Here is a 15015-nt window from a genome sequence, read left to right on the forward strand (position 1 = left end):
TTGGGTTGGTGCAAAATTCTGGTTTTTGACATTAGAAGTAATGGCCAAAACTGCAACGTTGCACCAATCTAATAAATACCTGCTCTGTATTAAGCACTATCCTAGGCACTGAGGATAAAACAGCAAATGATTGATATGGTCTCTGTCCTCAGAGTTTCTCAAGAGGGACAGTCAAAACCCAAAAGCCCAAATAAATATGTGCAAGTTTTTGTAATACAGACTATAAAGAAAACAGAGGCTGGGCAGAGATAAGAGAATAGGGGGCAATCTCCTTTAAATGGCGTGAGCAGGTCTCTCTGAGGAGGTGGCACTTAAGCTTAGGTGTAAAGAATGAAAGGAATCTACCTTGCTTCAAGGAACAGTGGGAAGATGACAGTTTCAAGAGGGATAGCATGTGCAAAGGCCCTGAGGTGGGAAAGATACTGGAATGAGGGAGCTTTGAAAGGCGGCCAGTGTCAGGAGAGTGGTGAGTAAGGGGGACAGTTGTACTAGATTAAGGTTGGAGAAATCGGCAGGGGCACTCCCCAAATAAACTGCAGAAGATAAATGAAGGAGATTCTAGTGGCCAGTTCTTTCAATTCTTTTACCAATGGTTTAGAATCCATTTTTATCAGTTATGTATAGCCTATTGTTTTGAAGTACAATAAAAGAGAACAAAACATTGAAAGAAATGTTAATTTGGTTGATAAAATTAGAATTCAAAGAGCAAAGTATAGTGGATCAGCACTTAGGCTCTGGTCTCAGACCAGTGTTTGAAAACTAGCTCTAACGTTCTCTACGGCCTTAGACAAGTTATCTAACCCCTCTAAGCCAGGTAACAAAGACAATATAAGGGCTGGCACAGTGGCTGACACCTGTAATCCCAGCACTTTGGGAGGCCAAGGTGGGCGGGTCACCTGAGGTCAGGAGTTCAAGACCAGCCTGGCCAACATAGAGAAACCCCATTTCTACTAAAAATACGAAAATTAGCCGGGCGTGGTGGCGTGCACCTGTAATCCCAGCTACTCAGGAGGCTGAGGCACGAGAATTGCTTGAACCCGGGAGGCAAAGGTTGCAGTGAGCCGAGATCATGCCACTGCGCTCCAGTGTGGGTGACAGAGGGAGACTCTGTCTCCAAAAAAAAAAACAAAAATAAAAATAAATTTTAAAAAAATTCAAAGCAGTTTTCATACTTAGTAAAATTGAGAAATGAGAAAAACTACAATTATAATAGTGTTTTGGGGATTAAATTCAGTAACTCCCTCTTAAGATTTAAGATTGAACACTGCATATTCTCACTCATAGGTGGGAATTGAACAATGAGATCACATGGACACAGGAAGGGGACTATCACACTCTGGGGACTGTGGTGGGGTGGGGGGAGGAGGGAGGGATAGCACTGGGAGATATACCTAATGCTAGATGATGAGTTAGTGGGTGCAGCGCACCAGCATGGCACATGTATACATATGTAACTAACCTGCACAATGTGCACATGTACCCTAAAACTTAAAGTATAATAATAAAAAATAAATAAATAAAAAATAATAAAATAAAAAATAAAAAAATTTAAAAAAAAGATTGTGCCACTTTTTCTCAGCACTTTTGTCAAGTAAAAGTTTTTTTGATGTTGCTTTTTTTCATGTTCCTATTTTCTCACGTAAGCATAGTTAGCAGTGATAGTTTTCCTTATTTGATCAAATCTTATATTTTTTTGCATTAAAATGTGCCTTTTAAAAAGTTATCCATAATTAAAATGTTATCCATAGAAAAGTCATCCTATTTTCTCTATGTAAGCAGTTAGTAGTGATGAAGTTTTCCTTATTTGATCAAATATTTATTTTTTGCATTAAAATGTCTTCTAAAATGTTATCCATAATTGGATATCCATAATATCCAATATACATCTTACTTTACTGTAAGTTTATGATTTACTTTACTGTTGGCTTATGATTTGCTTAAATTTGGAGAAACTATGACATATTTAACTAGAAGTCTCCTAGGCAAGCGAACTGCTTGTTTTTCCTTACTGAAAATTATGCTGATTTTTCTTCTTCATGTGCTCCTGTTTGATTCCAGTGCTAGCGACCTGATCTAGGCAAATTTCACAGGACTTCCTAACTCCAATCCCTCTTGGTTATATGCTATCTTACACCTGCTGCCATAATTTCTAAATTCTTCCTTGCTGCAGAGCCTAGATAATTTCACACTGTTCAGTCCAGTGTATGCTACAATCACCTGATTCCTCCACCTCAATCCTGCTCCTCTCCTGTTGCTAACTGCCACTCTACTTCTGCACCTGGCCTCTCCATCATCTTCTGCTAAATGAAATTCTCATTCTCGTGATAAAAGAAACCCAATGCCTTCCCAATCATCCCTACTCCACTTGGGTCACTTTTCTGTTTTTCCTTATCACCAGTGAAACCAGTTTTTACTTAATTACTTTATTTCCATATATTCTCATAACTATACATTTATATAATTGCCTACATCCCCACCAGTTTATAAACTTAGTCAGGTAAGGGTCTTAATCTTCTACTGAAATCCTATTTCAAAAAAACCCTTCGGTAACTGACTCAAGATGTACAACTTTATCTTTCATGTGATTTTTTTTAACTGTCAAAAATACATGAAAAAATATGAAAGAGAATGTACCAAATATTAATAGCAGTTACCTCTGGAAAATTTCAAAACGGGAGTTGGAAAGGGCAGGGGTAGGGTTGGCGGTAGTAATGTACCTCAGTATATACCCATTACCTAAAACTGTGACTGGCACACGGGTCTTCAGTTAATATTTGTGGAATGAATGGTCAGAGTCTAAATATTCAGTCAACAGTATGAACATTTTTTCGTTGGTTCTTTTATAATCTTTAGTACTTCTTGAATATTCCATAATGAACTTGTATTTATCATATAAAAACTCAAACTAAAAAAGATACACAAGCAAATTTGACATGGAAAGCATGACAACCAAATTTGACGTGGATAGTTTGAAGATTCAGCGCAAGGTTTGATTCCAGTATCTTAAAGTTTTTGGAAGACAAGTCCTCTATCGAAAGCAGATGGCTTTTAAAAACAACTAATGATACAGAATCTTGAACTGACAAACTAAGAGAAATGTTGTCATAATTATTTCCTCCAAAGAAATTCTTAATCCCATGCAAAATCCCTAGCTGTTGCATCCTGTTCTGTGGCTTCAAATACTATCAATATAGTGACTCCCCATTTCATTTTGAATATTTTTTCAGAGACAGGAACTGGCTCTGTCTCAAGTGATCCTCCTGCCTCAGCCTCTCAAGTAGCTGAGACTACAGGTGCATGCCAACCCACCCAGCTAATTTTTATTTTGTAGAGATGGGGTCTTGCTACATTGCCCCAGCTGGTCTCAAAATCCGGGGCTCAAGTGATTCTTCTGCCTTGGCCTCCCAAAAGTGCTGGGGTTACAGGTGTGAGCCACCATGCCTGGCCTAGTGATTTCACATTTTAATTTTCTCCCCTTAACACTACACTCATATATCCAACTGCCTACTATGCAATGTCTCTGTTAGAATTATTAATAGGAATCTCAAAACTCAATCACCCTTCTCACACCAAAAACTGGAGTCATCTTTTGATCTTTTTCTTCTTGTTCACATCTAATCCATCGCCAAGTCTTATCAGCTTTACCACTAAAACATACCCCAATTCTGACTTCTCCCCATGACTATCACCCCAGTCAAAGGTCCCACCATCTCTCACCTGGATGACTGTAAAAGTCTTCCTTACCTTGTTCCACTAGTCTTTTCTCCACTGACCAGAGAATTTACCACACACCACACATCTCCTTTGCTTAAAACTCTCCAATGGCTTCCCATCACACTCAAAACAACATCTTAAATCCCTCACTATAGGCTTATAGCCCTAAATGGTCAGGCCCTTGCCAATCTCTAAAACCTCATCACCTACTATTCTCCACACTCAATGGACTTACCTTACTGGCATTCTTTCTTTCTCAGCGAGTAATTCCATATGTGCTTTGGGGACTAGTTTTATTGTTCTCTTCATCTCGAACGTTTGTTCTTTGGTCTTGGTCTAATTTTCTTGTATCATTCACGGTTACGACCCTATAAAATTGTGCCCCAGTCCCTCCACCACCATGTTCTGCCTCATTTTACTCATAGCTTCAGAAATTACCATTTCATTGCTGTCTTATCTACTAGAATTCAATAAACTCCGGAAGGCAGTAAAGCTTTGTCTTATACCCCAATGTACACCCATTACTGAAAATAGTGAGTGGCACACGGGTCTTCAATAAATATTTGTTGACTGCATGGCTGAAGAGAGTCTTAATGTTCAATCAAGCGTCCAGGGCATGAAAACAAAACAGTTGCTCCAACTCATCTATACTTTGCAATAGCAACCTCTCCTCCCGTCCCCCATAAATAACCAGCTACCTCCCACAAAAATTCCACCCCAAACCTCTTTAGAATATACTATTTTAAAAGCCTATGTTCTGGATCAGCTGTTGCAAAATTATAAAACAAAACCAGAGCCTCAAAAATATGTAGCTTTTATGCACACGGACCAAGCAGCATTGCCCTCTTTGGAAACTTTCTCACCCTTGAGTCAGCCCTTGGTATGCATTTCTATCTAATCTCATCAAAGTAAAACTGTATGTGCTGGGGTACAGGTAAGCAAACAAACTGGTGCTATTTGCTCTATGTTAACACTCTCAAAGACAGACCTGGCTCTGTATCCTTCTTAGGAGGGTCCTATGGCCAGGCGCGGTGGTTCATGCCTGTAATCCTAGCACTTTGGGAGGCTGTGGGTGGATCACCTGCGGTCAGGAGTTCGAGACCAGCCAGCCTGGCCGACACGGTGAAACCCCGTCACTACTAAAAATACAAAAATTAGCCGGGCGTGGTGGTGGGCGCCTGTAATCCCAGCTACTCAGGAGGCTGAGGCAGGAGAATCACCTGAACCTGGGAAGCAGAGGTTGCAGTAAGCCAAGATCGGGCCACTGCACTCCAGCCTGGGTGACAAGAGTGAGACTCTTGTCGCAAAAAAAAAAAAACAAAAAACAAAAAAAAAGGAGGGTCCTGATTCACTCACAGGCTCTTTGGCTCTACCAAAAAGCAGTATTTGCTATAAAAATAAGAGATCTAAGACCAGTCTCAATAAAACTCACCAAATTAGTGTTCAGTGCCAGAGAGAAAAGCAAGCTTTGAAATAAACATAAATAGCAACCAGATCGAAATGTGAAATAAAAAAATTCTTAAGCTTTCGATTTTGTCAAATGAAGCTTAAAATTCAAGTATCAGTTCTTACGGTTCTAGCCATTATAAATCTTACGTAAACATAAGAGCTAAAAACAGACTGGTGTGTGGAGAATGATTATTTGGGCTCAGGTTTTGTCTAAGAAACATAAATTTAATTATAACTCTTAGTAACTATTTAATCCAAGCTGTTTTTCTTCAAATATTTTGTACTGTGTTTAGCCAGAAAACAAAATACAGATGAACTCTTTCTCTTTGTAAGGTGACTGTATTATAAACAAGGCTAAAGTAGCAAGGCTAAACTTTTAGTGCAGATAATAAAATTTGAATAGTACAAGAATACTCTTTAGGTAATATCTATAGAATAAGATCTCTAAATGTTTTTGTATCAGGTGGAAATGCCATCTAAAGTAATATTAACAACATAAATGTATATATGTGCATACATAAATATATAATACCCACTTATACGTATGGGGAAGGGAGAGGTGTGTGTGTGTGTAAGGGAATGAAGAGAATGAATGAGAATGGGTACAAATCAAAGCAACCTTTTCTTGGGTTAATTATTTCAACTATAAAGATGTATCTCAACTTCTAAAGAAATTCCTGGTTTGTATTTAAATGCACTTTAAAAAGACCGTTAACACTCAAATTTAGTTGACAGGCTACAATGGGATTCAGAAAAGGACACAGTGAATATAGACTTAGGTGCAAGTTCATGCTGGTGATTTTTCTTTTTTAAAATGTAAGCCACTAATATTTTAAGACAAAAATTTGAACCAAAAATTGCATATTAATATTATACACAAACTGAAACATGTGACTTTTAGCACAGTGTATACATGCTTACATAAACTCAAACACATTTAAAACAATTTCCATTTAACATATGAAAGTTTTGAAATACATAAAAGCATTAATACTTTCTATAAAACTACAGTTAGAACATCAATTTGCTACAAGCATATAAAAACATCAAGTGCTTTCTTGGAGTTTCAAGTTTCCTCTCTAAAACACAATCTTGCTCACATATATAGTCTTTTTCCAATAATCAGTATGAACTTTTTTTTTTCTCAAGAGGTTTATTTTCCAGGTACATTATAAGCTCAAGAAAAAAGACCCAACAATTATGCAATATAATTATGTCATAACAACTTAATTGCACATAATGCTTTAAAGTAGGTTTGGATGAAGTTCTCAAACACTTTGGTATATGATCTTCAGGGACTTTAATTAGAAACAACAGAAATTATAAGTCCCTTCAATCCCCATTTTGCTTTAAAAGGGACAAGTCTTTGGTTAAAGTTCTACATTTTGGGCATTTATTTTTAATTAAGATGGTCCCCAAACCAATAAATGGTACTGATCTATTACAAATTCACAAGACTTCATTTAACCTGCTTCTGATGCAGTGGGAGGTTACAGATACTCATTTACTATAATATGTCATTGGATAGTTTCAATCTTTCATTTATAAGCAGAGAAATCAATAGGTTTATTACTTCTCTGTCAGTTTTCTGTTATAACCTAAACTGTACAGTAATTTGCAGTAACTACAGATACTGTTCCACAGTATATATAATTATGACTGATAAGATGTAGAGCATTAAATTTAGAGTTAGCTTATTCTGATAAGTCAATATTAGACTGTTCAGTAACTCTGCATTAACTATAGAAAGACTGTTAGTTAATGCTTATTTAAAAACCCCAAACCATTCCATTTACAAGAGAAATTGTTGCAAATGTATAAAACAGCAGATATACAAGGAGAACACCAAACATACTTTATTAGCACAAAAAAAGCAGCCATAACAAGGCACAGCAAGCAGAAACATACATTAGCAGTCAAAAGGTTAGTGTTGCATACAAATATAGCTTTCCTTTTTTGTAGCCTTGGCAATAGCCATAGGGATGTAAAATAACATTCTGTAGCAGCAGGTAAGGAAACTATGGAGCACTCACCAGTGGTACAGAGCACATTAACGAAAAGACATGAGAGTGGATTCGGCTACTTTAGTGCAAAATGTCTAGGACAGAACTGTAAATTCAGTTCAGTTACTAAGAAGCAAACACTAGAACTTGATATAACTTCCAAAAGCGCTCACTCAAGTAGTAGTACATATTATTCTAAGTGACAAAAAGGTGCTAAGTTATTTACAGATATAATGGTTGTACAGTACCTTTTAAATCTGCAATTTAGGTTTCAGATTTTCCATTAAGAATTAACTGCACTGAAATTCTATAAATTATACTTAAGCAATTCAGTTATGAGAGTTTACAAAAAAGAGAAATTCTGCCATCCAAATTATTAATTATAGTTCAACAATAATCTCAACATCAGCAACCATTGTAGTTACTATTATCTGACTTGTTTGGGCGTCTTCTAGTCTCACGTACTTCACGGTTCACAAAATCATCCTGGGCATAGGAACAGATCCAACTTTTATGAAACAACAATTAGACTGCACATCAACTTAAAAAAAAATCACACGCAAGACTACATTGCAGCAGCTATTCCAAACGCCTGTTTTAAGTTAAAGCACTCATTTAAAAAATTAATACCTAGGCCTTTCAATAAAATTCTACTACTAGCTTTGTAAGTCTGAAATTTTAAGAATGCCTATTTAGAAAATCTGGTTTACTTAACAGTACCTTTTGCAGAAGAGAAAAGGCGTCTGATTATAAACTACATCAACACGTAAGTGAACTGCACTATGCCCTTGTGGCCAGAAAATTGCATTTTTTTCTAAAAGGAAGGCAGTCTTTTATTCTTTTTGGACTTCCAAAGCTTGATTTATAGTAACTACAAACATCACGACTTTTGGAAGGTTATAGAAAAACTCTTAGAAAAAATAATTTCAAACATTAGTCACACTGTTGAAATACTCATCCAATATTAATAATTTGTTCTTCAGTAAGAAATAGAATTCTTCATAACAAATGCCCCAGAGTTGCCTCACTCAAATACTACAGCCATTAAAAACCAAACCGTTAGCGAAATAGGCAAAATGTTTTTTTAGTCTTACTGAACACCTGTAGCTCTATCCTCTATTGTTCCAATAGGCACCATGTTTATTTGAATAAGTAACAGCAGGTAGCATCTGACAGATACTAACACTAAGCTTACATACTGTATGAAAAAGCCTAACACTGCTACGTGTGCTTGCTATAGGTGTACTGTCTGATGCACATGAAAGCGGACCTAGTTAACACCCTTTGGGGACCGGAGAGTTTACTTTGCCTTGACTGGTTCTCGTTCCAACCAGCGAACTCTAACTTTTTGTTTATAATGATACTCTTTTAAAAAATCCTGTAACATTGAGGGTAGAGGGAGCCCATCAATTCCATCATACGTAGTGCACCTGCAGATTACCGCGCGACAGATATACTGCAGGCTAAAAGGGAAAGTCCTATTTAGTGATATAGTAAGCAATGGTTCAAAAAACATGCACGAACTGGGATCTTTATAATGTTCTAAAAGTCCCGTTACAGTGGAGGAGTGAAATACACACGGGTCATGGGCATCGAAACTAAAGTTGTGATTCCACTGCTCAATTCGGGCATGCAGGGATCTGTTGTAGCGGCGGAAGCTCACAGAGAAGAGGTAGTCCTCTTGCGCAGAGTCCCTGAGCAAAAACGTGCCTTCAGGTTTCCCTTCGAGAAGGGCTTCTGCTTCATAACGGTCCATCACTCCCCAGTAACAGGGATTCCCTGTAATTTGAAGCAAATCAGGCACGAGGCAGTGTATGTAATCAATCTGTGTGTGGACTTTCCAAGCTCCCTGTCTGCTAACATGGGTATGGCTGTCTCCAGATATCTGACGCTGCTTCTGCCTCCGTGACTGCAAACACAGGGTGGTTGTATCCTCTTCCGAGTCACAATTAGCTTGTGGAATTGCCGAACTGTCCCCACTTATTTCAGTCATTCCAGGAGCTAACTTTGGTCCCAGTTTATATAATGGATTAACCTGTGCAGTAGCTTCAAATGTATGTATTTGTGCATTGGGAGGGGGATCAACCCCTTCTTCAATACTAAGCCGCCTTCTCTCTCTAAGCCTATCTTCTTCATCTTCTGTAGAAACCAAAGATGGATCAAATGTATCAAAAAATGTTGAATGTGGGCTCACAGGAGCTGTATGCTGTTTAATCAAATGCCATTTTTGGGCTAAATCTGAGCCAGCAGGAAAAGGGCATTTCTCAAGCATTAATTCAGAGAGATGGATTTTTCTTTTATTGGAAAAGAGAGGCTTTGACTGCTTGCTGTAAGTTCTCATGGGAAAACACAAGCCCACAGTATCCTGCAACCTCTGTCTTAGAGAGCGACTTCCTACAGTTCTGCTGGAAACACTGTCCATGTCGTGTACAGAACTTACGCCGTAGCGCCTCTCTCTCCTTTGAAGTCCACTTCGAGTTCTACCAAACTTTTTATCAGCATCCAATGAACTCTGGGTCTTTGTAGAACAGGAATGTTTTTTCTTCCCACCCCATGGAGCATGTCGAGAGTAGGAATCTCTTCGTGCAAGTCTTGTTCCTGGGGTAACACAAGAATCATTATCCTTTTCGATGCTTATTTCAACAATTTGAGGGATTTCTGTGGCACAATTTTGATTTCTCCTTGAAGAATTCTTTGAAGGGCTTAATCCCAGTTGTAAGGCAATATTTTCTCTTAAGGGACTGCTTTGTTGCTGAGGAGTTGAGTCTCCTATGCTGATGTTTTTCTCTTTGACAGACAAACATCTGTTGGAGTTCATGTCCACATTTTCACTACGGCTTCCTCCCTCATGACCGAAGAGATTCTGACACCTGTATTTGAAGTTATTCCACATTTTTCCCACTTTATCCATTGATTATAAAATCTAAAGACAAAACAGCAAAAAGAGAAAAATAAATTAATCAAAGTAGCATGTGAAGGTAGCTAAGGCAGTGCCCACACCCCTTCCCGTCCAGAATTTCAGTGATACTGGCCAAGCGTTCACCTACACTGCCCTGCTGAAGTGATGAGGCCGTGTGTTCTGTTGGGCAGCAGGAAGGCCACCGGGCCTTTTAGGCACTGACCTTGTTCAAGCCAGTCATTACTTCCCAAGTCCTTTCAGGCAGAATATTCTGAACTCAGGTGAAAGAAAATAAACGCTCTCAAACTCTGGTTTCTTTTTCCCGTGCTTCAACCTGTCTCCTTAATTTGAATATTACAAAGGCAAAATATGTTCCATATTGTTGAAACACATTTGTATTCAACTTTTCAAAAGTTGTAACTAGAACATTTGTGTAACACATTAAAATTAGTTCAAAAACCTTTCATTAGTAGCAATCTTCCCAATTTTACTTAACTGGTTCCTTGCAATTCTAAGGTTTACAGTGTGTTCATCACTTGTAAAAAACCCATATCTTCCCTCCCACCCTATAATGTATCAAATTTATCCATGATTTTGAAGAAGCGGTTTGAGTAGAAAAGAAAGAAAAAGAATGTAATATTTAGGAAAGGTGTCTTTTTTCCTTTTTTTTTTGAGACGGAGTCTTGCTCTGTTGTTCATGCTGGAGTGCAATGGTGAGATCTTGGCTCACTGCAACCTCCACATCCCAGGTTCAAATGATCCTCCTGCCTCAGCCTCCGAGTAGCTGGGATTACAGGCGTGTACCACCACGCCCGGCTAATTTTTGTATTTTTAGTAGAGACGGGGTTTCACCATGTTGGTCAGGTTGGTTTCAAACTCCTGACCTCAGGTGATCCACTGGCCTCGGCCTCCCAAAGTGCTGGGATTACAGGTGTGAGCCACCATGCCCGGCCAGGAAAGGTGTCTTTAAACTTCCCAATTCTTTAATCCTGGAAGAGTTGGGAAATTGTAATAAAGTAATAGAGAAAGGCTATGATACTGTAGTACTCGCAAAAACAAAAACCAAAAACATACAATTTGGCATCTTTATTCTTGTTCCTTAAAAAAAATCTAAAGCAGTGTATGATACTTTACAAATAAATTCTTTTAAGACTACAGTATCAACAGGCACACTGTCTAGTTCAGTAGCTAAAAGTCAACATTAGAAGAAATGGAAAAACCTAAACTTAAAATTCAATTGGTTTTGTCACATTATGATAGCAGAAAACTTCAGCTGATCTTGCCATAACTTCAACTAATTATTTTTGTCATAAACGCTTATATTTTCAAGAAGTTAACTAGGAATAAGAGAATAACAGAGAATAAACTTTCTTAGAATGAATTATAGGTCTTCCCATTAGTTTCTCACAGAAAAGGCTCTTGGACTAATGGAAACACAACACAGAAAATTAATGTCCATGATATTATAAAATGTACTTTCAGATGATTTAATTCTTTATTAAAAGCACACTGTCAGGCACATAGGAAGTTTGTACAGTAGTTGGTATATATTAGAATAAAATGTATTAGACAGAACTGTTAAATCTCAGTAAAGTCTATTTTAGAACACGGCCTCCTCTGTCTTGCAAAAATCTTTCTCGTAAGCATTTTTTATGAGATTTACGCCATTTGAACTTCACGTGCCTTGTTATCATTTATTCTTCTTCTTAAATTAAGATTTCCGTTCCTTGCCCATAGTCCTGTTAATACAGTCGAATTCCTGCCGTATTCTTGGTGACTCCATTATCTTTGTAGATGTTCTCTTCCAATATCCTAGCCCCTTTCTAGCCTAGTTTCTTCTCATTTATTTTAAAGTTAGTTTTTATTTTTACCTAATTCATATATTTGTAGTTTCAAGGTCAAATGTCACTACAAGACTCTTAACAAAAAACAGCACCACCCACCATGTGGCTACTAGAAAATTTAAAAGTAACATATGTGATTCAGGTTATATTTGTATTGAACATTACTGATGTAGAGCAAGGGCCAGCAAACCAAAGCCTGAAGGCCAAATCTGGCCCGTGGCCTGTTTTTTGAAGGGATCCCAGCTCAGAAAAATTTTTACATTTAAACATACACACACGAAGAACATCTGACAGAGACCACGTGTAGTCTGCAAAGCCTAAAATATTTTCTATCTAGCCCCTTTCAGAAAAAGTTTACTGACCCTAATCCACCTATTTAAGATAAACCACATCACTCTAGACACTAGAAGAGCCATATTCAAGAAGTCCAAGAATTTAACTCTCTTCTCCGTGTTTATAAATTTTGTAGCTATCTAAAGATACTTCTCTGACAAGCAAATTATACCCAAAAAATAACTTTTAAAAAGTGACCTAACCTAAAACCACTCATCTCCTTATATAGTTCTTTATAAGTTGTATGAATTAGTGTGATATGCAGAAAACATTTGTACTTGCCAGGGCACAAAATGCAGTTTCTAACACCGAACCCCCTGGTTCAGTTTCACAGAGCATGAAATTTAGTTATTTCTCTATTCTTATTCTGGAGCATGTTATCAGACTGCATCTTACTCCATGGAGAAAGATAGTTGATTTTTCTTGACATGTGAAATGTGATGTGGGCAGCTTTAATATTAGGAAGGAAAAAATACTGACAGTAATTCACAGACTAGTCGACATAACAATCAGGAAGGCATTTCAACTATCTTGGTATTAACAATGTCAGATTCGAAGTTCTTTTGTTTGTTTTGTTAAATTTTTAGAAATGTTTTTAAGATAGAGCTGAAACCCTTTGAGATCTAAATTACAACTCTACTACTTTATGGTTTTATATGAAATTATACAGGGCTAAAAAAAGCGTTAAATTTCAATTGCATTGATTCTAGAATAAAAGTTTATCATCCATTACAATCTCTTACATTTCTACACATGCTTAGCTGTTCTTAAAACTATCCAAAGCAAATTTCTAAAAAGTTATTCTTTCCTCGAAGGAATAATAATTTAAAACTGATTTTATAATGCTTTTGGAAGTTAAATAGCTTTTGTTGAAAAATTATATTTAACTGGATAAGCTACAAATTAGAATTATGGAAAATTAGGTCAAATTCCATCACTACATAAGTTTACATATACAAAAATGAAATAGTACAGTCAATGGTCCTTCTTAATGCCAACTAGTATCTATTACAAAATTTACACAAAACAAAATAATTGAAATAGTTCCCAGGAGTTTATTTCAATGGGACTTAACCCATGCTTTATGAGAAATAAATTAAGTTTAACATGTTTTAAGAATACATTGAGAGAGAACTATTATACTTACCTAATTATGTTATATTGTTAAAATATACAGTTATAACGTAACAGTTATATTCTTAATGCTGAATGCCATAAAGACGAAGAATGTGACAACTCAAATCCTTCCTCTTCTTCAGTCTATCTAGACTTCTTAGCTGTAACACCTTTCCAATAGAAAGTCCTTCAGTTACAGTAACAAAAATTGGGACAGGTAGACTGATTAAAAGTATTTCTGTATCAAATTCAGGCACAAGAGGCAGTTTAGGAGACAAGTTTTGATTGATATTTTGGTGGCATTTCAATAATTTTTAGAAAAAGTTAATACGTTTGACAGTAAAACTGACCCAGAATTTCAGGAATGTGTGGCTGTCATAACTACAGCTTCTTAAAATAATCTAAGAATCCCCTGGCCTTTTAAAAATGATTTATTTTTAATTGTTATTTACACGTCATATTGTGACAGGATCTATTATTATCTAATTGGATGGCCATTTATCCTTTATACTGTTATTTAATATTAGGTTGAACCATATAAAATTGCTATTTTGTGGGTAAAAAATAAACATATAATTCAACCTTAGAGTTACACTATTACAGTGTACATGATATATTAATACAGTAGACCATGTACACTCAAAAAAAAGGTGCAGTCCTCTAATCTAGTATACCCAGACACTTCCAGTTCCCAGCAGTGAGTTACACTTTTAGTTATGTTAGGTTCCAAACCTGTTCATGCCATTTATATTAGTGTAACTATGTGATTTAATTAAATGTCAACTAACCTAATGAAGTATGGAAGAGTGGGGAGTTTTATAAAGTTGAATGACTCTGAAATACTCAATAAAAGTGAAATACTTCTGCTGCTGAATTAGGTAGAGGCCAAGAAAATAGTTCAAAGAAATGGAAAAAATATTGTAAAGATCTATAAGGATTTTAAGCTAAGAATTCATCTGAAGAGCCTAAATTCTTGTTCTACTTAAAAAAACCCAAACTGGAATCTTACATGATACATTATGGGCATGGCTTCCCCAATACAGACAATATGGATCTATAACTAGTAGACCTCCTCTGAAAGAAAAGGCCTTGGCTCTTTCAGAGGTGTTTGAACCAGAACAACCCCATCTTGAATAGGGGCTGGGAAAAACAAGGCTGAGACCTACTGGGCTGCATTCCTAGGGGGTTAGGCATTCTAAGTCACAGGATGAGACAGGAGGTTGGCACAAGATACAGGTCACAAAGACCCTTGATAAAACACAGATTGTGGTAAAGAAGCCAGTTAAAACCCACCAAAACCAGATGACAACCGAAGTGACCTCTGGTCGTCCTCACTGCTCATTATACATTAATTATAATGCATTAGCATGTTAAAAGACACTCCCACCAGCACCATGACAGCTTATAAATGCCACAGCAATGTCAGGAAGTTACCTTACATGGTCTGAAAAGGGGAGGAACCTTCAGTTCCAGGAATTGCCCACCCCTTTCCCGGAAAACTCATGAATAACCCACCCCTTGTTTAGCATATAATCAAGAAATACCATAAGTATACTCAGTCAAGCAGTCCATGCTGCTGCTCTGCCTATGGAGTAACCATTATTTTATTCCTGTGCTTTCTTAATAAACTTGCTTTCTCTTTTCTGTATTGACTCAC

At 37.0% G+C, this 15015-nt stretch overlaps 1 protein-coding gene across 20 annotated transcripts in view; it reads right to left on the reverse strand.

Annotated features, from left to right (window-relative positions):
- The window catches only part of SOCS5 (suppressor of cytokine signaling 5), a 177225-nt gene that overhangs the window by 107301 nt on the left and 54909 nt on the right, over positions 1-15015 (reverse strand). For 4 of the 20 annotated variants that reach the window (XM_003822663.5, XM_063594971.1, XM_034953068.3 and 1 more), the window contains exon 2: positions 5944-10089. The exons of 13 other annotated variants lie outside the window; for them this stretch is intronic. In XM_003822663.5, the coding sequence (XP_003822711.1) occupies positions 8467-10077 (1611 nt within the window). In that variant the 5' untranslated portion in view covers positions 10078-10089 and the 3' untranslated portion in view covers positions 5944-8466. Of the gene's footprint in view, positions 1-5943; positions 10090-10213; positions 10614-13389; positions 13529-15015 lie in introns of those variants that run through there. 3 more of the 20 variants (XM_063594968.1, XM_063594967.1, XM_063594970.1) reach the window with 2 other exon arrangements.

Source organism: Pan paniscus, chromosome 12, assembly GCF_029289425.2.
Source record: "Pan paniscus chromosome 12, NHGRI_mPanPan1-v2.0_pri, whole genome shotgun sequence".
Classification (NCBI taxonomy): Eukaryota; Metazoa; Chordata; class Mammalia; order Primates; family Hominidae; genus Pan; species Pan paniscus.